The sequence below is a fragment of the Drosophila miranda genome, assembly GCF_003369915.1.
Source record: "Drosophila miranda strain MSH22 chromosome Y unlocalized genomic scaffold, D.miranda_PacBio2.1 Contig_Y1_pilon, whole genome shotgun sequence".
Lineage (NCBI taxonomy): Eukaryota > Metazoa > Arthropoda > Insecta > Diptera > Drosophilidae > Drosophila > Drosophila miranda.
The window spans coordinates 32,266,697-32,292,966 of NW_022881603.1; the positions used below are offsets into that span (position 1 = coordinate 32,266,697).

The 26,270-nt window shown below is 43.0% G+C and overlaps 3 protein-coding genes and 1 pseudogene across 9 annotated transcripts; 2 read left to right on the top strand and 2 right to left on the bottom strand.

The window, feature by feature from the left end:
- Window positions 1–1,114: 1,114 nt before the first annotated feature.
- On the top strand, window positions 1,115–3,277 carry LOC117191613. The gene is made up of 4 exons (XM_033396432.1): window positions 1,115–1,386; window positions 1,451–1,587; window positions 1,981–2,132; window positions 3,226–3,277. The coding sequence occupies exons 1-4, from the start codon at window positions 1,128–1,130 to the stop codon at window positions 3,275–3,277; spliced, it is 600 nt and encodes a 199-aa protein (XP_033252323.1). The 5' UTR covers window positions 1,115–1,127.
- Window positions 3,278–3,520: 243 nt separating this feature from the next.
- On the bottom strand, window positions 3,521–5,481 carry LOC117191356 (transient receptor potential cation channel protein painless-like; the record flags this gene model as incomplete). Its single annotated transcript, XM_033396249.1, has 2 exons — window positions 3,521–3,592; window positions 3,658–5,481. Coding segments are annotated over 2 exons (1,896 nt in total), but the record flags the coding sequence as incomplete, so codon positions are not given.
- Window positions 5,482–5,601: 120 nt separating this feature from the next.
- Window positions 5,602–21,487, bottom strand: LOC117191360 (myosin heavy chain, non-muscle-like). 7 transcript variants are annotated; one of them, XR_004474026.1, is made up of 3 exons: window positions 20,279–21,487; window positions 19,599–19,883; window positions 5,602–5,641 (listed from the first exon to the last, which is right to left on the bottom strand). XR_004474026.1 is itself a non-coding variant. In XM_033396256.1 (2 exons), exons 1-2 carry the CDS (start codon window positions 19,728–19,730, stop codon window positions 17,300–17,302), a joined length of 186 nt encoding a protein of 61 aa, XP_033252147.1. In that variant the 5' UTR covers window positions 19,731–19,780; the 3' UTR covers window positions 17,259–17,299. The 7 variants fall into 7 exon arrangements, 2 of the variants coding, with proteins under 2 accessions (XP_033252147.1, XP_033252146.1); XR_004474027.1 differs by lacking the exon at window positions 5,602–5,641 and adding an exon at window positions 18,065–18,459 and having other exon boundaries at window positions 20,777–21,487; XR_004474023.1 differs by lacking the exon at window positions 5,602–5,641 and adding an exon at window positions 18,065–18,459.
- Window positions 21,488–22,971: 1,484 nt separating this feature from the next.
- LOC117191364 lies at window positions 22,972–25,940 on the top strand (annotated as a pseudogene).
- The last annotated feature ends 330 nt before the right edge of the window (window positions 25,941–26,270 follow it).

Sequence of the window (26,270 nt, forward strand, 5' to 3'; positions counted from 1 at the left end):
TGGCTGCAAGTTCAAACTATGCGGCAAAATGATTGGAAGGTTGAGCACCTTGGGAAACCACGTAATGAACCAACATTACACAGCAATAAGAGGTATGGTTTCAAGGAATTCGAAGACAATGTAAAAAATTGCTGCCGTTTTTAAGGAAAAAAAAAGTGACCGTGTTAAGACTATCAGTGGAAACTGGGGTGCCGGCCGAGTATTTGAGGGCGATAGTCATGTGCAGCGATGACTATAAAAAAAATTGGGTGCCGCTTGTGGGCCGCCAAGACAGATGCAGAGAAGCTGAAGGACATCAACCAATAACTGTTTCGTTTTTTCATTTTAATATTTTGATTTGGCTTGAGTAGACTGAACCAGAGAAGCTGAAGGACATCAACCAATAACTGTTTCGTTTTTTAATTTTAATATTTGATTTGAGTAGAAAAACTCGCCTGTTATTCGTAAATGTAACGACTGAAAATAAACTTATTGACAAAAAAGGGAGGAGTATTTATATTGTGTGGGCGCCTTTGGGCCAAGAAATCATCAAAGTTATTCACGTCGCACAGTTTTGGGAAAAAACTGGACTGGAGTGGAGTCGAACTGGAGGGACTGCAATGACACTTGCCGGCTGGCGGCCTCTTGGAAGCAGCAATTCAATGTACAAATGACAGGTTGGCTGTGAAACAAAACAGCAGATTAAGGAAGATTGTAAAAGCCAAGGCAAAAATATACCCCCCCCCCCCCCTCCACCACTCTCCTTAACCCTTAACCCTTAACTCCTTAATCCCAGAATGGTAGCCAACATTTCGGCCACACCAAGGAGTATGGTGGCATGGTATTAATCGCAAGTCCTATCCCAAACCAACAAAGCCGATCAACTATTGCAAGTCGCAGCTCTGCCCAGGGAAAGTACGTCACCTGACTGTGATTTCGAAACACAACATCGAAGTGGGCCCTGAACTATCACTTGGAGCCGTTCAGAACTGGCTCTGGAAATCATTCAGTACGAATATCTGGAGAGAGCGGCACAACACAGAGAACGGCCAGCAAATATCGAAAGCACAGGGAACATAAAGTAAATAAAAATACAAATACAAAACAAAGCCCATGAACGAATATTTCCTCACAGGTGCTGGAATAAGATGAATCCAACTATTAACAATCACGTTCCCCATTCACCCGCTCGCGGGGTATTTTCGGATCATGGATTCTTCGTCTTTACCGACCAGCAGCAGCAGCAGCCGGGGCTGCAGGTCCCCCCCGAAGGTTCCGCCGACAAGAATGGACTCAATGCGATGCCCTTCCTAGGCCAAATCCACACCAGTCCTCTGCTGTCCCGCCCAATGGGTCCAATAGGTCACGCTCACCCCCCACCATCCCTCCGATGGGGGATTCAGATGGGTGAGCGGCAGCAGCCCAGACTCCCCATCCCCCAGGACATAACTTACCCCCGGCTCCCCTGCAGATTCAATGCTGTGCCACAGATGGCTTCGATGGGACCACCGCCGTGTTGAGCTCCCTCTGGACAGGCGGCGCTTCTCCGGACAGCGCGGAGACTACTACGACGACCCCCACGAAGAGTACTCCGACTGCCGCTACGAGGTCGACTACTCGATGCCCACCGAGGAGGACCAAGAGGAGGAGTCGTGCTCCTGTCAGAGCCAGACCTGTCAGAGCCAGAGCGAGTTCAGCTCGATAGAGCGCACCGAGTCGGACTCGGAGTGGAAGGAGCTCTCCGACGGCCTTCCCCCAGGGTCTCCCCGCTGGAGTCCCTCGCGCAGTCGTGCTCTCCACAATGCAGCCGGAGCACCGTCAGCGCATGGTGGCCTTGTACCATCTTGGAGACCGCTGTGGTCAAGGTCGTGCTGGCTGGTGCTGCAACTGCTGTGCTGCGCGGTGTTCTGGCTGGTCGAGAAGACCGTGGGCTTCAACGAAACCGTCGGCTCGAAGCGCCACCGATTGTGGAACAGCAAGTTCAAGCTGCGCACCATCCAGCGCCAGTTGCTGTGGCGCATGGCCAATGCCCGGGGCGACGAGACGCTCGTCTTCTTTGCCGTGCTCATGACCACGCCCTGGCTGTTCTCTCTCAGCCTCCTGGGATTCATCCTGTCCCTGGCGGCGCTCCTGAGAAGACCGTCGAGCAGCTGGTGTTCCAGATACGCCTGCACCTCGTGCTCTAGGGGCAGCCATCGAGCAGAAAGCAGCAAGCAGTATCCAATCACACACTGACAGAAGACACACGGCACACGCCCGACACTCCACCCCTCCCCTCAGATGTTTGCACTTCCATTTGGGCATCTATTTTCGTTGATGCTGGCATCGCAATACACGGAATCGTCTCTCCGTTTTTGGCCGCAATGAAAATAGATACCGAAATATTCGAAATTCAAAGTCAATTCCCACGAGAGAGCGAGACAGGCCTTCTTCTTTTGGTTTACGGCCTTTCTTTCTTCTGCCTTTGCATCGCCCACTCCACTCTTTATTTTTCTTGCATTAAATTGGCAATAATATGAACTCGCCTTCTCTTTCTGCTTAGTAGTATTCCCCTGTCGCCGATAGCCCGCATCCTCTGCGTTCCAGAATCTGCGGAAGTTTCCAGCGGGGGCTACTGGCGTGCATCAGCCGTCGAGTAGATTGAATGGGAACGCTGCCAGCCTATATGTACTATGTGTGTGTGTGCCCAACTAACGCAGACAACTGCGTTCTAGAATGAAATATTAATTCATTGGATACGCACACACAGATCCCCCTTCATCGCTCTCTGTTTCCCTCGGAGGGTGGCAGGGTACTGGGTGTCTACGCTGCTCGGCGCTGGCCTGTATCTAATCGCGCCTGCCTTGCTGTGTACCCACTGTAGATGCATATGTACATACAGTTGTTAATCAATGTCCGTTGATTGTCGCATCGTTGCTTGGGAGGGGAATCCATCTAATATTAAAGCTGGATCATATGCCAGAGCAGAACGCAATACTTTTCATATCCCACCTTGGGTTTCCTTAACCAATCCCATAAACTTTCGACATTGACAATGAGGCTTCATCAGCATTCGTTCGCTCACAGTCATTATCATAATGATGATGATAATGATAATAATGTGCATGTGTGTGGTGTGTGACTCTCGTTTAGGACCTGAAGCTCAAAAGTGCAATGCACGGCAGAAAAATCAACACGAGCTGATTCAAGGGGATTCAAGATACATATCTTTGGCACACCGAAGTGCCGACACTCTTTCAATTCAAGCTTGTTCACAGCCCAGCGATTCGCAAGTGCGGCCAATGAGTATGTGTTGTGAGTATATAACAGCCCATCCGATCCGATCAGGCGATTCATCAGTGAAGATTTTCTCTCCTTTCGCTTTTCTGCCTAGTGGGGTCCCAAGTCTGGGAAAAGCCACGAGGGCGTGAGACTCAAGAAAAGCATGAAGAAAATTACGATTTGAACCGGTGACTAGTTCATGGTCTTCCTCGAGCGAAACCGACTGCCTTTGTTCAACTGGGGACGATGAGGTCTGAGCGTGTCCATCTCGGCCAGTGAGAACTTGCTCGTAGCGGGTCAGCAGATTGGTGCGGACAATGGCGCCGTTCAGTTCCGCCTGGGCCTTGATGGCCTGTGGGAAAAGAGGGGAGAAAACAGTTGGATAAAGCCGAGGTAGAAAAGGAAATATAAACCCACCTGAGTATCGCTGACAGCCAGACCATTCAGGAGATTGAACAGCACAATGGTCATGAAGAACGCAAAGAGCAGGAAGATCAGGTAAGTGTAGACGCTGTCAAACTTTATGTCACCGGCATAAAATTTTCCTGTGAGCATCACAATCGTCTTGATGAGCGCCTCGATGGGCACGGAGAATGTGTTGAAGTGACCATCATCTTCTCCCTCCTTTGCTGGCTCTGGCGTGCTGTCCTTCGGAGAGGAGGAATCCACCTGGGGCTTGCCAAACAGTATGTAGAAGCACAGACTAAACGTAAGCACAAAGATCGAGTAGAGAGCAAAGCTCTTGATGAAGCTGCTGGAGACGGCGCGCAGCATGAGCATGTGCGTCGAAATTGAGAGTACTGGCAGGGAGCCAACCAGCAGGCAGAACTCCACGAACACCAGCAGAATGGTGAAGACGGCCAGTATGCGCTGCGTCTCCCTGTCGTAGCTGGCTTCCATGCAGGTTAGGATCGACAAGACAATGAGAGCCACCTCCATCAGGTTCGTGATGGACCTGAAGTACAGCAGCGGCGACATGGCAAGCTGTATGACCTCTCGGATCATGAGATACACAATCCCTATCCAAGAGAACTGGCCGAAGAGGGCAGTCAGGCCCGTGTGGTCGATTTCGTGGAACTTAAGGAGCGTATGCGTGATAATGGAGGCAGTGAAGAGAGAGTAAAGTAGAAAGTTCAGATAGAAGATCACCGAGAGGCGGTGCCAATTGAGGAAGAGGAAAGTCGAGATTAGCGGGTGCTGCAGCAGGTAACGCAGCTCCTTGGAATCGGCGATGTATGCCATTGGAGTCATCTCGTCCTCCAATTGGTGAGGATGGCCAATGCTCCGCTTGTCCGACTGCCCGGGCTCTCGCTGGCGTCTCATCAGATTCTTGTAGTTGATGATGATCTCGAAACTCTGGTCACCGGGCTTCTCCCCGTTGGTGGTGATGCAGGAATCGAAGTGCTCCTCCAGCACTTTCGGGTCCATCTCCTGTATGGGAAGATCTCCGAACGCGCTTCTCGCCCCGATGTACGCTCCCTGCCGTAGAAGCTCCTGTGCCACCTTTGTGTTGCGATACTTGACCGCATAGGAGAGTGGCACCAGGCCAGCCTTGTCCGCCTCATTGATGTCGACACGATCGCTCTCGAGCAGCAGCTGAAAGCAGCGCTGGTGGTCACAGAAGTCGTCCAGCGGCTGCTCACCCAGGCGACTGATAACCGCGATCAGCAGCTTGGAATGCGATGTCAGCCTCAGCTGCGGATGCTTCAACAGCTTCTCTAGCGCCCTGTGGTTGCCCCAGATTACGGCCAACTCCACGGGGCTGATGTCGCTCAATTTTGAAGGATTAATGTTGATGCCCGTCTCGAGGATGGCCTCAAAGGCTCGCTGCTTGCCCCGCTTGATACTCTCCGCCAGCAGGGACTGATACTCCTCCTGGTTGGCATTGCATTGGTTGTCTGCGTTTCCGCTGACGTTCTGGTGGTACTCCGCGAACTGTTGCTCGAACTGGTTCTCGTCTCCGTCCCGCAGCGTGCGGAGGAGTCGCTCGCAGTCGATCTCTGCTCCGGCCTCGCGCAGCTCCGGCAACGGCAGTTCCGGATACTGATCCCTCAGCATCTGGCGTACCTGCCCGTTTCGATAGCTGTCAATGTCCAACTGTGGTTGTTTTAGGAAAAGTCGGATCAGCTCCAGCTTAGTGCCTGCCTCAATCTTTCTATTCTTCAGCACATGGTGGAGGGGCGTGAACTCGCCCTGATCCACCAAATTCGGAGAGGCTCCGTACTCGAGCAGCAGCTGAATGCAGGAGCCCACCTGAGAGGCATTCGATTGTCCTGGCGATTGGCCTGGGCACCGCTGTCCAGGGCAGTGTGGAATTCCCGTATGTCCCGATTAGCGAGGGCTGCGCTCAACTGGCCCTGCGGATCGATGAAACCGCAGTTGTTAGAGCTCATTCTGCTGTCTGCAAAGAGTCAAGTGAGAATGGGGAGGATGAGCTATGTCTATGTGGGCTTTCGTTAATCTTATCCAACCCACGCTGCGTATGAGTAACTTCTAATGCCGTTTCTATGAAAATGATGCCAGAACCCGCATTGTTAGAGCTCTGCTCTGGTCAATGGAGGGAGGTCTGACCCAACAGACCTTGAAATGGCCGAAACAAAAGCATGAGAGTGGACCGACCCCCGCAACAAACGGTATTTGACAAAGCTTCATGCTACGATGATTTTCACACAGATGACTGTCTGTCCATGGAGCTGGCCAGCAGCTGGAGGCAGAGCCACAGTCAGAGCCACAGTCACAGCCACATCCGCAGCCGAAAGCTACCCCACAGGTTTCTCGAAAAATAAAAACCAAATCTTCGTTTTGGGGGCAATTAAAGAAAGCGTCTTTAAGTGGTTTTTGTGGTACTACAGACTTAATTTGCCCTCCCGTGTAGTTATTAAATTATAACAATCCAACTGAAGACAAGGTAAGACAAGGCCTGAGAAGTACTCAGGGAGTGGCTTGATTGTTCAAAGTGATCTACAAATTTGAATCAAGTTTGGTGTTCGATCTCGCTCGCTTTTTGGTATATCAAAATTTAACGATCATAAAGAAAAATCATAAAATAATCGACACATCAATATCAATTAGCAATCAATTGGTTACGCTTTATGCTTTGAATACTGTTCCGAATGGAGCTTTAGATAAAGCCCTGGGCAGTGCTGAAATCTTGCGATTTATAGGCGGCTCTTTTCGTAAATTTCAAGGCGGCTTCTTCTGTGGGATCTGATCCCTCCAGCCGTCAGCTCAACGTCTTCTCCGCTCTGTTGTGTTCTGTTCTGTTCTGTTCCGTTCTGTCTGCTGTCTGCTTTGATGCTTGAAATGTGTGAGAAATCGGCTAATCACACATGAGACCTGGCTAATTTGAATATTCCCCCACTGATTGTTTATCAATAGCCTACGAATTGGGAATCAGGAAACATCGTCTTCTCTTTTGTAGGTAGCTCTTCGGCTAATGTTGCTTTAGTATGCAAACAAATTGAGGATTGTAAATGACGCCCATGGGGTCAAAATTTGTCGTTGATAAGATAAACAGAATCGCACAATCACCTTCCTTAATTGGCCCTTTTTCCCCATTCTGGTATTTGTTTTTCCACCTGCGTACGAGTATTTGCCCAAGCAATTGACAAACAACTTCATTGTTTGTCCAAGCTGATGCTCGACCCAAAGTCTTACTAAGACATCGGTTGACAGAATGGCGTAATATCACAATAATTAACAGAAAACTTAACAGCAAACGATTTCAAAAGTGAGCAACTCCTCTCTCAGTCGCATCTGACCCTAGCAATTAAGAGCACTACTTTCAGAAATATTGATGTAGTCAAGGTAATCTATACTTATTGCGAAAAGGTTCGGAAAACACAAATTGCCCTTAAACTCTTAAACATTTGCTTCATCTACGGAAACCAGTCGAAATCACAGAGTATACGGAGTCTGGAGTGGAATTTTATTCCCCCTTCTCTTGGAGCTCACATATGTATATACTATAACACTGGTAAAAAAAAAAGTACTCGTATCACTCTGGAATTTGAGAATAAAGTGTGTCACAAAGGAAAGGGAGTCCAACGACATTATTACTAGTTTTAAAAGAAAAATAATAATGAGATTATCTTCATTCGCGATTCGAAAACTGTTTCGACTTCTCATTTTTTCTTTGAGTGAATTTATATTTATAAACCTTTCAGCCCTGTTCTTCTTTCTGTCTGTGGGAACATCTGGAATTTGGAGACTGAGAGAGCTGGAGCCTAGGAAATTGCCCAACAAAATTGGCTCTGAGTTGCACACCGAATCCTCTACTAAAGTTCTTTGTGTTGGTGCAGCTGCAAAAGTGAAATCAGCAAATGACAACACTTCGGAAAGAGTAAGTAGAAGGGGGACAGACGTGATTAATGTAAAGTTTTTAACGCGATAAACTGAATATGTATATGTCCAGCTGCACAGGATCAGCCGCGTTTCTCCGATCGTCTGTCAATAATTTATACTATATACGTACTTTCTTACACTGCTATAACATTCTCACATGATATTTTACCATACCCTTCCCTTCGAGAGACCCTCTAGCTGCGTGGGAGGAGGAGAGCAGAGTAAACACTAAACTTAATTGCTTGTCCATAAAGTCTGTTTTTTGGCAAACTGTGCTTGGATTGTTTATCCAATTTATGGCATTATTATACCCGATACTCAAAATCAGTATTGGGGTATATTAGATTTGTGGTAAAAGTGGATGTGTGTAACGTCCAGAAGGAATCGTTTCCGACCCCATAAAGTATATATATTCTTGATCAGCATCAATAGCCAAGTCGATTGAGCCATGTCTGTCTGTCCGTCTGTCCGTCCGTCCGTCTGTCCGTCCCCTTCAGCACCTAGTGCACAAAGACTATAAGAGCTATAGCAACGATGTTTTGGATCCAGACTTCTGTGATATGTCACTGCTACAAGAAAATTTCAAACTTTGCCCCGCCCACTTCCGCCCCCACAAAGGGCGAAAATCTGTGGCATCCACAATTTCGACGATACGAGAAAACCAAAAACGCAGAATTCGTAGAAGATGACTATATCTTCTAGAGGGCAAATTCTGAACCAGATCGTATAATTATTATAGCCAGAATCAAGAAACAATTTCATTCTTTCCCGCTCTGTCTCTCTCTAACACACAGGTTTCATGGTCGGTTTTGCCAATTGCAAAATATGAGTTCAAGGATCTCAGAACCCATTCATTCGCTTCTAGCTCTTGCTTAAGCCGGTTGTGTTTTTTTTTCTTGCTCCCGCATTCTCCGCCCTTTGCCTAAATATCATACAACATTGTTGTGTCTTTGTTTTGATTTATTATCGCATCTCTTTAATTTGATTCTACTTTGTTGTTAACCACCAGTGTTTTGTTTGTAAACAAGTGTTTAATATAAATTTCAATATTGCAACGTAACACATCGACTCGTGCAGGCAATTTGTTATTGTTTTTTGCCCAGTCTGCTATTCGTTATCGCTTCTTCGGTGTGCACTGTTCTCGCGCATCAGCGCTTGCATCGCCCACACTCTCGTGAGCATAAGCGGGCTGCTCGCATTGTTGCTCTCACTCTCTCTGGATTGCCTATACTCTCCCTCTCTGTGGACTTTTCTTTTGTGTCTCTGCTTTGGTGAGTTTACTGCTCGTTTTCTGCACTTAGTTGGATCATCTGCTTTGAATTATTGCCGCTGCAGCTGATTGTCTGGCTCGCTCTGCTTTCTGCTCTCCTACTTTACCTGCGATCTCACTCCGTTCTCTTATTATTCGTGCACAGTGATTCTACTGCTGTCAATAATGGCAATCGTTTGTAGTGTAAAGAAATCTGAATTCGGTGGTGTTATCATTGGTGATTCATTCTTAGCTGCTGGCTGTGCGACAATTTTGCCCACATAAAATGTGCTGGTGGTGAAATTTTGGCCGGTCTGAATGATCTGATCTCGAAACGCATGGGCCTGTCTTGGTCATGTCTGGCTTGTCGGGAGATTGAGGCCGAAATGCGCACATTTATGAGACAGACTCGAACTGGTTTCTGGATGTCCGGAAACAATTTGTGGCTCTCAACGAGAAATTTCTTGCCCTAGAATCACAGTTTCTTGGGCTCAAACTCTTGAGCGAATCGCCTGGACGGAAAATTCCGCATAATGATACCAATCTCTTGCAACCTAATCCGATTGGTACGCCTGCTCCCACCTTCATCCATCGGAAGCATTTCCGTGTAGTCATGCCACGCCGTTGTCTGTAAATCCGCCAACGGTGGCTCCGGAGTTCTTTACACCGAGCAATGTGCTTTCCTTCGAGCACCCAACTCCCCCAACAGCATCAATCCCATCCCTGCAGTTTCTGTGGCCGTCACTTTCTGACGCGGTGAGTGCTCCTAGTGCGGGTGTGCTGGTGCTGACGACGTGTTGCCAATTCCTGCTCCAAATTCCTACTCCAATTCCTGCTACAGCCATTGCTGCCAATTCCTCTGCCCTTGTACCGAGATCTCTTTTAGGAGTGGCTCCACCATCTCGATCTCGCTCGGGACTTCAACTTAAAGCAGTGGTCCCTCGGAAAGCAATATTTGTTTCTCGTCTTATTCCTGAGGCTACAACGGAGGATGTTAAACAACATCTTGCCGCTAAACTTAACACTTCGCCTGTAGATATAGTTGTGACTAAATTTACATTTAAACAATAGCGCAACATATCATCCTTTAAAAATTTCTTCTCCCTGATTCTTTACTATCCTGTTCTCTAGAACCGTCAATAAGGCCTGAGCATACAATTGTGCATGAGTTCCTTCTCAAAGGAATTCGAACTCGAATCCAAGAATTACCGAACATGCTCCAAAAAAACTGATGTACTATTTTGATGCACTATCAGAACGTTCGCAGTTTGCTGGGAAAATTGCGTCAAATTCATACTAATAGCGCGTCCTTTGATTTCGATGCCATCGCGTTTACCGAAACCTGGCTTAACTCCTCTGTCAATGATCACGAAATTTTCATTGATAGTTACACTATTTATAGAATGGACCGCCCATCTTTAGCAGGTGGGGTTCTGATTGCAGTTAAATCTGTTTTCTCATCTGAGTTATTCCCATTCAATAACATTCATGGAATTGAATTTGTTGCAGTCAAAGTTCGTGTTGGCTCCGCATTTTTCTATTTAACCTGCTCTTACATTCCTCCCAGGTCTGATGATGAGCTTTAATTACACCACCTTTCAGCAATTAATAATGTTGTTTCTACACTAGGGTGCAATGATCGAATTATTGTCATGGGGGACTTTAACCTCCCATTTCTTTCTTGGCTGCCTTGTAATGACGCTAACCTGTTGTTTCCCAATTGCCATAATGACTTTATCAATGGGCTAACGGATATTTCCCTTGTCCAAATTAATGCCGCTAAAAACATTAGGGACAGACTTCTTGACCTCGTTTTTGTTAACGATGGTTCTCTTGCTACTGTATCTAGAGCAAGCCCAATATCTCTCCCTGAAGATCCTTACCATCCAACTTTGTTGATATCACTGGAGTGTACACAATCTGGAGGTGCTGACAGTTCCATGGCTCCTTGTCACATAAAGTGTTTTAGCAAAACAAACTTTATTGATTTAGATCTACATCTCTCGCGTGTTGATTGGTCGTTTCTTTATTCATTACCGAACATAGATGCAACTGTTAACTCGTTTTATAGTTCTATTTACTCCGCCCTTAATACGTTTGTTCCAGATATCACTGTACCTGTATCGTCCAAGCCTCCCTGGTTCTCCAAGTATTTGTCATACTTAAAAAATAATAAATCCCGGCTCTATAAAAAGTACCAGAACTCGGGTCCACTTGCCTTAGCTCTATACTCCTCCGCTCGCTCTCTGTTCCTTGCCGTCAATAGTCAGTGTTATAATCATTACCTTTCACAATGTAGTAGAAACTTTCGTAGTGATCCTAAAAAATTCTATTCGTTCGTTAATTCTAAGCGCAAGTCAAACGTTTTTCCTCCGTCCCTTCATTACCAGAACAAAACAGAACCTTCTGCTGTTGGTATTGCAAATTTATTCGCTAACTTTTTCCAAACAACGTACTCGTCTCATATTTACAACGCATCCACTCCGTATCCGTACCAGCTACCTCAAGCTAGCAGCATTTTTCTGCCCTTTTTCGAGGAAAGCGTTGTTCTGGAAGGTTTGTCATCTATGGACATATCGTTTTATGCGGGTCCAGATAAGGTACCAAGTTTCATCTTAAAACACTGTGCCCAGTCCCTTTGCAAACCCTTGACCTTTCTCTTCAACCTCTCCTTGGAACAGTCTTGTCTCCCAGTAATTTGGAATGAGTCCTACATCATTCCGCTTCACAAAAAAGGTTCAAGATCAAACATTGAAAACTATCGTGGTATCGCAAAGCTTTCCGCCATCCCGAAGCTTCTTGAGTTCCTGGTCACCCGGCAACTGCAACATTTTGTTGCAGCTTGATATCTCCGTCGCAACACGGTTTTTTCAGACATCGTTCAACATCGACTAACCTTCTTGAGTTTTCTAACCTAATCCACCGGTGTTTTCAAATTGGTTTGCAGACGGATGTAGTTTTTACGGACTTCAGCAAGGCATTCGATTCTGTGAACCACGCTCTGCTTATTCAAAGCTCTCTTTATTAGGGTTCCCAACGAATCTTCTAGATTGGATTTTGTCCTATCTCTCTAACCGTACTCAACGTGTTTTGTTTTCTAACGTGTTGTCAAATACTGTTAATGTTACTTCAGGTGTGCCACAGGGAAGTCATCTGGGCCCGCTTCTGTTTATTTTATTTGTGAACGACCTTCCTCAAGTTATAACATACTCTACTACACTAATGTATGCTGATGCTGTCAAAATCTGTCTTTCTTACTCTGATTGGTATTTGCACACACGCCTTCAACTTGATCTAAGTGAACTACTATTGTGGTGTTTAACTAATCTTCTTTTTCTGAACCTTTCCAAATGCAAACTTATGACATTTTATCGTCGCGCTCCTCATTTTGTCTCATATGTTCTAGGAAATCATGTCCTTGAGCGAATTTCGAGTTCAAATGACCTCGGAGTCCTTTTTGATCATAAGATGTGTTTCAACACCCATATAGCTGCAACTGTAAATAAAGCTAAGGGTGTTTAGCGTTCATCAAGCGTTGGTCCAAGGAGTTTGACGACCCGTACGTTACGAAACAACTGTACATCTCGTTAGTACGTCCTTTATTGGAGTATTGTTCTTGTGTGTGGAGCCCGCAGTATAAAGAGCAGCAGGCTGTTATTGAATCCGTGCAAAGCAATTTTTAATTTTTGCCCTTCGGAACTTTAACTGGGACTCGGGTAGAATCTTGCCACCCTACCGGTCTAGGCTAAATCTTATTGACCTGCCGTCGTTGCACCATCGCAGAAATATGCAATGGCGTAATGTTCGTGCACAAGCTCCTTCTTGGGACTGTGATCCCAAACTGTCTTGGGTCAGATTGACTTGGCCGTTCCATCCAGACCTACCGCTACTTTTAGGCCTATCGTCTACCCATATGTAGGTCTAATTACGCTGATCATGAACCTTTTAGGGTTTTATGCCATAATTATAACTCCCTCTGTCAAACCCTATCCCTGAACTGTCTCTTAAACTAATTGCATGCAATATTTATAATCATTTAAATTTTAGCTAACTTTTAACTTATCTTTTTCCGCCTTTAGTAACTAAGTACCATTATTAACAGATAATTTGTTAATTTAATAAATAAATAAATAAATTAGAGCTAAAGCAACCAAATTTGGTATCCACACTCCTGTGATATCGGACCTTGACCGTTTTGTGTCAAAATTTCGCCACACCGCCTTCCGTCCCCACAAAGGACGAAAATCTGTGGCAATCCACAAATCTCAGAGACTATTAAGGCTAGAGTAACCAAATTTGGGTATCCGCACTTCTGTTAGATCTCACTATAAAACGTATATCTCAGAATTTCGCGCCCACCCCTTCCGCCCCCACAGAGACGAAAATCTGTTGCATCCACAATATTACACATTCGAGAAAACTAAAAACGCAGAATCATAGATAACGACCATATCTATCAGATGCTGAATCTGGTTTAGATCAGATAAATTTTTATAGCAAAAGGAACAAATCAATTTGCAGTGGCTACGCAGCGCCCGCAGGTCACACTCAGACTGATTTTCTGTAGAGGCGTCTGCCGAGGGGAGCCATACTGACTTAGTATCGGGTATAACTGTAGAGTTGCGGTGTCCGCAGCAACTCACAACGTTCCCCTCGTCTATGATTCTGCGTTTTTTAGTTTAGTTTTTTTTTTAGTTTTGCCGCTATGATTTTCATAAATTTCCATTTGGATTTCCATTGCCATTGCCATTGACTGCCTCGTAGCTAGCCCTTAGACCCATCAACTTTTGATTGATTTGATCCGATACGCTACGCTCCTCAGCTTAGCTAAAGATTAATTTATAAAACAAAAGATATACAAAAGGTAATAAAAGAGTAACGAACAAGATTAAGAACCATTAACCATAATATGTGCGTAAACAACACACACATTTTGAGCCAAATCATATCAAATGCAAAAAAAAGCAAAACGAAAACAGAAAACAGAAAAACCAATTAAAGATAATAAAACTATTAAAATGAAAAGAAAAAGAAATGAAAATTCAAGAATGCATAAATCTAACATTTGCAATTACAAAATATTTACTCTGGTACAAATGGTACATACAGTAAAGATATTCGTTTATACAATATTTACTGTCTATATAACCATTATATACTACTTACTTACTGACAACAAATTATTAAGGGTTTTGTTCAATTTCATTATTCGTATGTTAATAAAAACAATTTCAGACTAACTTAAACTTACAGTCTGCTCTGAATACGGTTAAATGCTAGTGCTGTGCTAGTTGATTATTACTCGTACAATAAATACTATAGCTTAGAGCCATCCTGCGTCCCTGGTCACCGGTGGATCAAGCCTTCAGAACAACAAAATCAATCAAACAACAACAATCAATTCAAAAATCAATCAAACAAACAAACAAAAATTGAAACACTACAGCTAAAAATCTTGTACAGGCTTCTACAGCTGAAAATCTTGTACAGGCTGAAATTTTCTACATTCTACAGCTGAAAATCTTGTACAGCTGAAAATATTCTACATTCTACAGCTGAAAATCTTTTACAGGCTTCTACAGCTGAAAATCTTGTACAGGCTGAAATATTCAACATTCTACAGCTGAAAATCTTGTACAGGCTGAAATATTCTACATTCTTACAGCTGAAAAATACATTAATTATGTATAGTAACATGTATAATACATACTACATAAAATAAATAAAATAAAAAACAAATTATTATCATTATTATTTTATTATTATTAAAATTAATATAATTATACTACATACTACAAAATATTTTCTAACGTCTTATTTAATAATTAATTTTTGTCCATTATTAGGAGAGCCATGAACACTACAGTTGTAGCATAATATACTGGGTTTCTGTTGAAATCTTCTTTAAACGATACTTTCATTATGTTTATAAAAATTGTTGATAAATGCTTGCCACGTTCCTCGAAGTATTGCTGTTCATGTTGTTAAAACATATTGGTTCGTTTCTAAATTCGAAATGTTTTTCAACAGCGCGTAATAAGTTCATTATTTCATTTTTAATGATTGCTTTAACTTTATCAGACATTAGGTAGTCGGCAATTGTCTACCGACTTCGTAGCCTCAAAGGTACTCTTGTAATTTTCTTTCCTGTATTCCTAGACATACATATTTGACAACAACACATCCTCATGTATATCATTTTTTAGGATAACCTTTTGAGGTGGGCAGATCCCCAATATGGGAATTTTCTCCCTTACACTTTTGCACGCATGAAATTTGCCAAGCAGTGGTCGCGATCCAACTGCCAACAGTTGACTTGACAAGCCCCACTCTCAACCTCCCTCAATACTAAATCGAGTCCTTCCTTGACCGCATTCCTGCCTAGTGCAGATGTTTTGGAAACGGGACAAATGTGGAAATACAAATAATGAATTTCATTCCCGTTAATTGGGATTGCAGCGACTGCAAGAATTTCCATTTATGTACCGGTACTTTTTTTGCATATTGGTACCACGGCATGTGATACTCATCCATGTAAATGGAAAATTCTGAGTCGCTTAGTTTCTGTAAATTTACAGTCATGTTAATGCGTCCATTCATTATGTTCCTTGCATTTTTCAGTTCTTCCAATGCGTCCGTTACAGATTTTCGGGGGCCTGTACCTTTGTACAATTCATTGCTCGCTTGAAGGCGACCAAATATCGTTGACCAGATCATCGTTACCGACGATACCTGGAGGAAGAAAAGTCTGATTCACCTGCTCTAATGTAATTGCCACAATCTACTCACCTTCAGTGTCGTCGTCAACATCCATAGGCAATGTACTAACCAGCCGGTCCAGCGGTCCACACGGCAGATGTTCCTCTGCCTCTTTGTCCTGATACGGCTCGAACAGATTGAGTTCATTTATGTCCTCATCGAAACACGACAATTGCGACGGCTCCAACAGATTAAGTTCATTTATGTCCTCATCGAAACACGACAATTGTGACGGCTCGAACATATCTCCTCTATGTCCTGATTAAGGCTCGAACAGATTGAGTTCCTTTATTCCTCATCGAAACACGACAATTTATGCATTTCTGAATCTATCTTTTTATCCATCTTGGCGCGATTCTTGGGTTACTCTTATTAACTTATTCTCTCTTTTCTCTATTTTTGTCGATCGTCGAATAACTCGCCTCAGACTTATCGCAGTATAATATCGCATTAAAACCTATCGCAGTATAGATATCGCATAAAACTAATTGCAGATATAATATCTCGATCGGTTAGGGTTAATATATGTTGCCTTACAATTATTTTATTTTTATTTTTATACATGTTGAAATCAGGAAACTAGACGCGGAATTATGTGATATTTATCGGTCCGTATCGTATAGCAACAAAATATCTGTAAACGTTCTTCCTTCTTGATCGTCGTATTCGAATAAATGTGTTTGGCATATCGAGTACATGGTATTTCTTATTAATACTATCGGTGAGTAAATACCAAAACCATACAAGTTAACGTACCCAATTCTATTGAGCTCTTATAAGAGTGTAAACAATCTTTGGCTTTCCAAAACGAAAACCAATTTCAATCATGGGCCTCCGCCTAATTGATTTCTAAGATGTACAATCTCATGGGCTCCCGCCGCAATCCCAATCTTTGACACTCGCCTAAATGGAAAACCGATGTTTGCCCACACCCGGCTTCTCATAAACAATCTCACTCCCGGCTTCCTGCAGATCCTGCACTTTAGGCATTTTACAGTTCTCTCTTTGGATGACGAAATCCAATACTCGGGATGGCGAAATCAATTGAAATGTTTATAGAAAAACTATTCCCGAAAGGGATCAACGATGCAAAGATCAGAAAGTTCAAGTGAGTCTTGATCCAGAAGCGACACCGCAAAGTCGAGCTAAAAATTAAGATCGCGCAAACCCTTTGCCCGGAATCCTTTGTGACCCTCTACTTAAATCTATATCAGTGAAGTTAGAAGTAAAATAAAAACTTTTTAAAAACACAATCCGCTACCGCAGTTATTTAATTGGCGCCCAACGTGGGGCGACGTTGTATAAAAAGCACCGAATAATAAAAGTGTTGCGTCGTGTTGAAACCCGAAGGACAATTAATTAATGGAATAAATCCTTCAGATATAAAAACGCGGAGTGACTGTGAGCTATAAGATAAGAAAAAGTGAGATAAAAAGGAAACAAACCGGAGCTTAGGGTGTGCAAAAATAAATACAATATACAATACAATAACAAATACAAATACAATACAAAATACAAATAAATACAAAAAGCTAATCAAGACAATTTCAAAAATACAAAAAAAACCAAAACAACCAAAGTTTTTAAACAAAACCAACCAAACCAAAACACAAAGAAAGTGAAACTATCAGCTAAACCAAAGAAGGAAGACCCCCAGAAGACCCAGTTAAAATTCTATAAACATTTATAATCTGCACCGAGCCAACACTAGCTGACGGTACAGACGAGGGCGAACTGACGAAGTAGACGGTGGAAAACGGTCTGGAAAAAATAGAATAGAATATTGACCGTACTTTCTACCCATTCCCAGGTTGTAGATATCGTGCACTTCGTAGTTTTCATTTTGGAGCTGTTTCAGCACAATAACCTTTTTTCACCTAGTGGTGATAGCTTTTTCCACGAACGCAGGTGTCTTATTTGGGATTGTTTCTGACATCTGTCAAAAGTTAAATAGAGTTGTGTGTCAATCTTTTTGCACTTGTGACTTTTCTTGTGAAACGTATATACACGTTCCGCCGACCCACCTTCTCATCGTACTGAGCTAATCATTACAACAAAATTTTAGTTGCTTTACTTCGCATCGCATCCACATCTCGCATCATGTCTTTCCATTTTGATCAAGTTTTATATTCATATAAAGCAATGCAAAATCAGCAATATGATAATAAAGATATAAAAGGGTCATTCGTTATATAGAGCGGCTATACCACGATGCATAGTTTTGGCAATTGCGGTCAGCGTACTTTTGGGCGCACAGATTAGAACGAAGAAGGATAGATTCGAATCTGGCGGGCTAGGCCGATAGATCGACCATGGTTGCAAGTGTGTACACACAATTTTTGTACAAACACATTATATAGATAATCTCTTACGTTTTATTTGTTTGACCTTTGGGCAAAATCAAATAAAAGCAAGTATTTAAAATAAACCAGTCGAGTAGAAAATTTATTCATTAGTCGGATAAAATTATGTGGGCAGGCCTGAGTGTTCTATTTAGCTAGTAATATTCGCCAGAATATCAAAAATACGTCGGTATATTTTGAAAATAATACCGTATATTTCAGTATTTATTTGAATCGGTAATAACCGGTTGACAACAATGAGTCCCATTCCATACTTTTAAATTATGTTCTTAAATTACTATATTTGGACATCGACTTAGGGTGAATATTACCAATTATTGGGGAATATTAACACGACGCATCCTGACATTCTGTCGCAGCCGTTTCCTGCCATAATTTTCATTGGCGGAAAGCAATAATCGCGTTCCATGTTGCGGAAAAATGCAAGCAACAATGCATACCCTAGGAAAGGATATTATAGAATTGAGAAAATGTTTGTCATCCCAGGCAAAAATTTAGTCTCTGCTGCAAAAGCAAGTATTTAGAGTAAGCCAGTTAGTAAAAAAATTGATGCATAAATCGTATAAATTATGTGGGTAGGGCTGAGAGATATAGATAGCTATTAATATTCCACGGAATATCAAAAACGAGGAATATGGATTATAGAGCTGAGTTCGTCAGTAAATTTACGGTATATTTTGAAAATGCGGTATATTTTGGTATATTCCGAGGGTAAAAAATTTATAAAATAATAAAAAATTATTTCAAGCGGCGGTGAAGATGAAAATACCCGACGAGCCAGCAGAAAAAGTGATTCGGAAGGCTTTTCACAACATTAAGAATAGTCATTTTCAGAAGACCTCAAGAGAAAAAAAAATACAAAGCAGACAATAATGAATAATAATAAATAAAAATAATTGGAAAAATAAACAATTACAATGTATTACTTTTATATTAAATGCATGATTTTACGTGACAAATCATCACTTATTAAGTGCATGATATTTAGTAAAAATCATCACCTATAAAATGCATGATTTTAGTAAAAATCATCGCTTATTATGTGCATGATCTTTAGGCAAAAATCATGCATTTAATAAGCGATGATTTAAGCCAAAAAATCGTGAAAAATCATCGCTTATTAAGTCATGATTTTTTTCGGCAATGCTCGATGACAATGTCATCGATTATGCCTAGACATCTCCATGTTAATGTCATCAGCTCAGCGTATGGCCGGTCATCGACTATGTCATCGGGGGAGTGACGCGGTCATCGACGTGTCAGCAGCTGAGTCATTAATGACCCGTACTGCAGGGTAGCTAGAGCAGTACCACACACACACACAAACACACCACATGCAGAACATATTCAACACTAATACAGGGACAGAGATTACAAACTTGTTTTGCCTCGCTCTCGCTGGATCCCTGACCCTGCTCTCCCCGCTCTTTCGTTCTCTTTTGTTTGGTGTGAGTGAGTCAGAGTGTGGCTGCGATATGCAAATTGGAAAATGTTGTGCAAAACCCTTTTAGCGGCAAATTGATTTGGTTTTTGACCAACTTGAAGAACTGTGGCATCTTTTAACGCTGATGATTTCAGCAGAGAAATGAATGTGCGAATATGCAGGAGGAATATGTGGGCAAGGGTTCTTCAGTAGAACTCACTTGATTCTCGTGGGGCACCCAGACCAGGCGCTTCTGTGTCCATTCCGCCTGTGTGGCCGGATCATTGTATTGGTTCCGTTCCACCGAAAGGTATTTCAGCTCGGGATCGTTGCGATCTACTTCTTCCGACATTGTAGCGGTGTATTTACTCTCTCTCTCTCTCTCTATATATATATATATATATATATATATATATTATTCTCACTCAATTCAACTATGGTTTTGTCGTATTGAGTTTTCTCGTCGTAATGTGGGTGCTATTGAGGTTTTTTAATACACACTTTTCTGTTGAGCAGACAAACACAAAATAATGAATACGGTTTCGGTTTAATTTTCACATCGGAAACACCGGCGGCCATTGAGATACAATATTTTTCGCATTTATCTCGAGACGCGCGCTCTTTATCTTAGAAGAGCGGCACAGAACGGAGGTGGCGAGAACAGTTTCAAAAGGGAAGAGCGCAAAAGAAGAAAAAATATGGCCACAGTTTGCTCAAAGCCGGCTGTGTCTAGAAATGAACCATTAACCAGTTTGCATTCCGAAGAGTGCAGCAGGAGCAGCGGCAGAGCCGGCAGCAAACATTTTTGGTGGCTGGTTTCGGTTTCTTTTTCGAAGCAGAGCAGGTATAGCGGCCATCATTCCATTCCTTTTCTCCCTTCTCTCTTCCTTCTTTGTGTACCGCTGTTCTGCGCTCTCCACATTTCAAAGCAGTTTTCCGCATATTTTGCACATTAATATTGTTTTTTATTCTCTCGTTTCACTTTGTCAGCACTGCATTTGTGCATATTCAACTCAATTTTCACCGAAATGCACGTATTTCGATGCATTTGTTTCAACAAGCGGCGTCGGCGTTGGCATCGACATCAGCGTCAGCGTCGCCGACAGACCGGAGACTTTTGGGCGTTAAAATTATTCTACATGCATTTTATTTTTTCTTGTCGCGCTTGCTCCTCGCCTTCGGTTTTCGCTGTTTTCTCGCACTACCGATTTATTGATATATTGCTGGCAAGCTGCGTCTTGCAATGTCTTTTTATATGGAAATTGTGCGGTTTTATTTGTTTCAAGCGACAGCTGCACTTTCAGCGCACCAACACACACATGCACACACACACACACAAACACGCAGGAACTCACATTTCGACGCGTCGCACGTCGTTTCAGCGGTTGCTTTACTCACTGTTTATTGCCTTGTTGCGTTACGTTTCGCGTTCTCTCTATTTTCTCTTTCACTTTTGCCTACTCCACTATCCACTTGCTTCGTGGTCTTCGCGTTGTCTGTGTGTTTGGGTTTGACTTTTAACGATTTTAACGGTAGCACCTCTATAGTTTTCGATTTATTGTCAACGCGTACTCGCATTCAGTATATTTTCAGTATATATTCAGTATATATATACACATAATGGAAGAAAAAAAAGGGTATGAACAGCAGGCAAAACGGCCCTGAAAATGCAACCGCATGCAAGCTGAAATCCACTTTTGCTTAATATTTTCATCACACGCGAACCTCGACATTTGTCTTGGCTGTTTTTGCCCCTTGTCCTTACCCTTTTTTATAGCCCATTTTAAATTACGACTCAATTTTTCGTCGCAAGAAAGAGTGAACGATTTATCAATATGACACATTAAAATTATTAGACGAATAATTCATCAACCCCTTTTGTTACCTACATGGAATTTTTGCTTATAAAAACGAGAAAAAAGAGGATAAAAGGATAAAGTCACCCTTTTGACTTCAAGGTATATTGTTTGTCAACAACGCCGAGGTAAGGTTCGTACGAACCTTGCAATTTGCCTTGGCTGTTTTTGTTTGTTGTCCATACCCGTTTTTAAGGCCCATTAAAAAATAACGACTCATTTTTTCGTTTCAGAAGAGAGCAGAAGTCTGACCGTCTGATAAAAAAGATAAAAAAAGACCACGATATTTTTCACCTAAAGTGCTATAAAAATATTTAATCACGAATCATGCTGACTTAATTCGACTTAAGATTAGCTAAGACCTTCAGTCCTCAAAACATAATTTTATCCGATAGATGAAATCAATTTTCTAGAAGATTAGCTAGCTTTAAATGCTTAATTTAATTTTATTGTGCCTAAAATAAGGTTTGAGCAAAGAAGGTCAGAAATAAAACGTAATGAAATGGACAGTGTTGCGATGAAAAATCCTCCAGGCTTGCGAAAAAATATCGGTATTTTTGTGCGATAAGCGCAACTTATCGGCCGCTTTTTTTTTAAATTACAATGTTATAAAGCTAAACAAAATGTTTTTACATTTTATTTCTGTTGATTTTGATTTTGATTTTATGACTATAATTATTTCGACCTTGTTATATACATAGTAAATCAGCAACTGCATTTATTAATTTCGGCATCGCAGCATTCAGAAGCCGGATAGGCGTCGAGGCAACAGGCCGGATTGTAGACGAAACAGTCGGTGGTCTGGTGCACTTCCTCTGTACCTTTTTTTTTATTGAATCAATTCTCCTTCGCCTCCTTTTGCTCTTATTTCTCTCTTGCTATTTCTTTTTTATCTTTATTTAATTCAACAAATATTCCATTTTTTATTAAAATTCTATAAACATTTATAATCTGCACCGAGCCAACACTAGCTGACGGTACAGACGAGGGCGAACTGACGAAGTAGACGGTGGAAAAAACGGTCTGGAAAAAAATAGAAATAGAATATTGACCGTACTTTCTACCCATTCCCAGGTTGTAGATATCGTGCACTTCGTAGTTTTCATTTTTTGGAGCTGTTTCAGCACAATAACCTTTTTTCACCTAGTGGTGATAGCTTTTTCCACGAACGCAGGTGTCTTATTTGGGATTGTTTCTGACATCTGTCAAAAGTTAAATAGAGTTGTGTGTCAATCTTTTTGCACTTGTGACTTTTCTTGTGAAACGTATATACACGTTCCGCCGACCCACCTTCTCATCGTACTGAGCTAATCATTACAACAAAATTTTAGTTGCTTTACTTCGCATCGCATCCACATCTCGCATCATGTCTTTCCATTTTGATCAAGTTTTATATTCATATAAAGCAATGCAAAATCAGCAATATGATAATAAAGATATAAAAGGGTCATTCGTTATATAGAGCGCTATACACACGATGCATAGTTTTGGCAATTGCGGTCAGCGTACTTTTGGCGCACAGATTAGAACGAAGAAGGATAGATTCGAATCTGGCGGGCTAGGCCGATAGATCGACCATGGTTGCAAGTGTGTACACACAATTTTTGTACAAACACATTATATAGATAATCTCTTACGTTTTATTTGTTTGACCTTTGGGCAAAATCAAATAAAAGCAAGTATTTAAAATAAACCAGTCGAGTAGAAAATTTATTCATTAGTCGGATAAAATTATGTGGGCAGGCCTGAGGGTTCTATTTAGCTAGTAATATTCGCCAGAATATCAAAAATACGTCGGTATATTTTGAAAATAATACCGTATATTTCAGTATTTATTTGAATCGGTAATAACCGGTTGACAACAATGAGTCCCATTCCATACTTTTAAATTATGTTCTTAAATTACTATATTTGGACATCGACTTAGGGTGAATATTACCAATTATTGGGGAATATTAACACGACGCATCCTGACATTCTGTCGCAGCCGTTTCCTGCCATAATTTTCATTGGCGGAAAGCAATAATCGCGTTCCATGTTGCGGAAAAATGCAAGCAACAATGCATACCCTAGGAAAGGATATTATAGAATTGAGAAAATGTTTGTCATCCCAGGCAAAAATTTAGTCTCTGCTGCAAAAGCAAGTATTTAGAGTAAGCCAGTTAGTAAAAAATTGATTCATAAATCGTATAAAATTATGTGGGTAGGGCTGAGAGATATAGATAGCTATTAATATTCCACGGAATATCAAAAACGAGGAATATGGATTATAGAGCTTGAGTTCGTCAATATATTTACGGTATATTTTGAAAATGCGGTATATTTTGGTATATTTCTGAGGGTCAGGCCATATATCCGCGGGCGGATGGGCGTCCAAGAAAAAACAAACATTTGGCACTTAGAAGTATGCTTTAAGCTGAGAAACAAATAAAACAAGCGACAATGCGACGCTCAATCAGCGGAACAGAACATTCCGAATCGGACCTGTCCTCCGGCTCCACAACGGAGAGCAATTCCAGCGATTACGAGCATTTGGATAGACACCACAGCAGCAGCAGGGTCCACGACTCCACCACCGCCAAGCGAGACAATGTCATGCTGCCCAGGTGAGTCAAAGTGCAAAGTTCCCAGTTGAGTGTTAATGACGCTCTACTTAATCTTATCTTATCACCAATCCACTGGACGAACAGGCCCTGGGCGTCGAGTGGCGGTTGGATGTGCTTTCTGATGCCGCTGGCCTTGGCCTCGCGCTTTCTAAACGCTCCGACCTGCAAGGAGCAGGTCCATCTCCATCTGATGTTGACGGTGACAGCCGCTGGCATGTGCGTGGAGACACTCTGCTTCTTCGTGTACTTCTTTGCGGACACGAGCATACTGGCCAAATGCATCATCAGCCTACTGCCGGGAACATTCACCGCACTTGGTTTCGGCCTCTGCCTGGGCACTTCCGGTTGTTTGCTGTGTTCGCGGGGTTCCTGATGATAGCTGGCTACCAGCACTTTTACATCTGCATGATGCGTGGCTTCTCACGGTGCTTCACCTACGGCGAGGCCTCCATTCTATTCCAAGGTCTTATGCTGTTCGTGATAAGCGCCACTTACCGGCTCTACGAACTGTGCTCCGCGGACGCGGATGCCAAGACCTTTAGTGATTTTGACCGACTTAATCTTATAATGCTGGTGGGTTTAGGTGATCATTCATCCACATCTAATCCTGTCTAATCAGAATCAGAGCCCACTCTTTCACAGAATGCTTTGATGTGGCTGCTCATTCTCTGCGTGCTGGTGACCGCAGTTCCACGACTGCATGGGCCTATTCCTTTCTACCTGTTGCTGGGCCTCCTCGTAGTGGCAGTCACCTGTGCCCCCGTCACCAGTCCTCTGCCTATTGTGGCTCTGCTCCAGTTCATCTTCAGGAGCCCTAAGCGACTGCAAATTATAGGCTTCTACCTGGTGCTCGTTCTATTGACCGGCGCCACCATCACCTGGCAACTGCGGCACACCGTTCAAGCCAACACCCGAATCCGTAAGATAATCCACCTGTTGATAGTGCTTGTCTTCGTTCCAGGAGTGCTCTTTCAGTGCACTCTACTGTACTTAGCCACGGGCATAGCGCTGGCGCATTTGTGGTCCTGGAGCTGATGCGACTGCTAGAGATTCCTCCATTTTCGGACAGGCTGACCGACGCTTTCCACTCGTTCCGGGATGAAAAGGACGCTGGGGTTCTGGCGCTGACCCCGTTCTGCCTGCTTATTGGATGCTCCATGCCCTATGGCTGACTCCTTGCCCCTGCTCGGAAAAGATACTTTGATCCTGCTCTCGGGCATCCTGGCAGTGGGCGTGGGCGACACCTCGCGGCCAGTGTGGTGGGCTCCAAGATGGGACGCAACATGTGGGGAAGTGAGTAGTGACAGGAGAACACTCCCATTGAACTGCTGACTAATACAACGTTTTCAACTCTTGCAGATTCTCACGTTCCCTGGAAGGCACTATCGCCTTCGTGATGTCCATCCTTCTGTCCGTCTGGTTGCTGGAGGCGACCGGTCTGCTGGCCATGACACAGGCCAAGTGGTTTGCAACCATTTTCGCAGCCATCAACTCAGCCATGGTGGAGGCCTTTACCGACCAAGTGGACAATCTGGTGCTGCCCCTAGTCTTATTATATACTCGTTGGCCTGGCCTGATTCTGATCTCCTTGTGAGTGCATATACATATACATGCATATTGACCAACACTAATTATGGGACTGTACTTTTAATTTACCGTCATAGGATCTATAACAAATTATGTAGGTATCAATGCATATATGTATACTTACATACATATGTACATATGTGTATTTACAAACATAGTTTCTGCACATAGGCATAAATATTGAATTATTTCTGCTTGCTGTACAAAATTTTGAAATTGTATAATGTATTCCTGAACTTGTTGTATCACATTTCGAATGGGACTGATCTTCCCGAGAATCGTTCCACTTTTGGGATTTTGCGGCTACACGTTTTGCGCATGTTCCACACTTAACTTACGACTAAAAACATATTAAGGTATGGTATTCATTCAGCTCCTGCTTCTGCCTTAGGACCTGGACCCGGTTGCAGGGCAAGACACCTAGACTGGAAAATGAATGACATGCTGGACTGCATTTAAAGGAACATTATGACAAGAACAAAACACTGGTTGCGGCCATCCAATGCGTACGAACTCCCCGACTACGTCTGGGAGCTCTGTCATTGTACGCATCGGTGGCCCTGTCTTAAAGCGGCTCCTGCGTGAAGTAATCGTGCTCTAGCAATCCAGGGCCGAGGGGCGCATGTTTATGTGTACGACAGCATTTGCTGGATGAAGGACACGGAGGAGGCATAGATTAGTATGTTTATCCAGACGGAGAGAGCACACACAAAGGTACATTCAACAGGTCTCGGAGAACTCGCACAGGTTGGGGCAAAAGTCACGTGCCGCTTGGGAAGGCGGTGAGGGAAATGCTCCGTGCACAGAGATGGTTTTGGGCCATTGCTGATCTGTGGGTCGGCC

What these genes read in the sequence shown, in the direction of transcription:
- LOC117191613 (XM_033396432.1), top strand. Translation starts at nt 1,128, where the DNA reads ATGAATCCAACTATTAACAATCACGTTCCCCATTCACCCGCTCGCGGG. An exon ending in ACTCCGACTGCCGCTACGAG is followed by an intron (nt 1,588 to 1,980) that starts GTCGACTACTCG and finishes CGCACCATCCAG; the next exon opens with CGCCAGTTGCTGTGGCGCAT. An exon ending in AGAAGACCGTCGAGCAGCTG is followed by an intron (nt 2,133 to 3,225) that starts GTGTTCCAGATA and finishes TTTCAATTCAAG; the next exon opens with CTTGTTCACAGCCCAGCGAT.
- LOC117191360 (XM_033396255.1), bottom strand. Translation starts at nt 19,730, where the DNA reads ATGTCGGAAGAAGTAGATCGCAACGATCCCGAGCTGAAATACCTTTCG. An exon ending in GGGTGCCCCACGAGAATCAA is followed by an intron (nt 18,397 to 19,598) that starts GTGAGTTCTACT and finishes ATCCTTTCCTAG; the next exon opens with GGTATGCATTGTTGCTTGCA.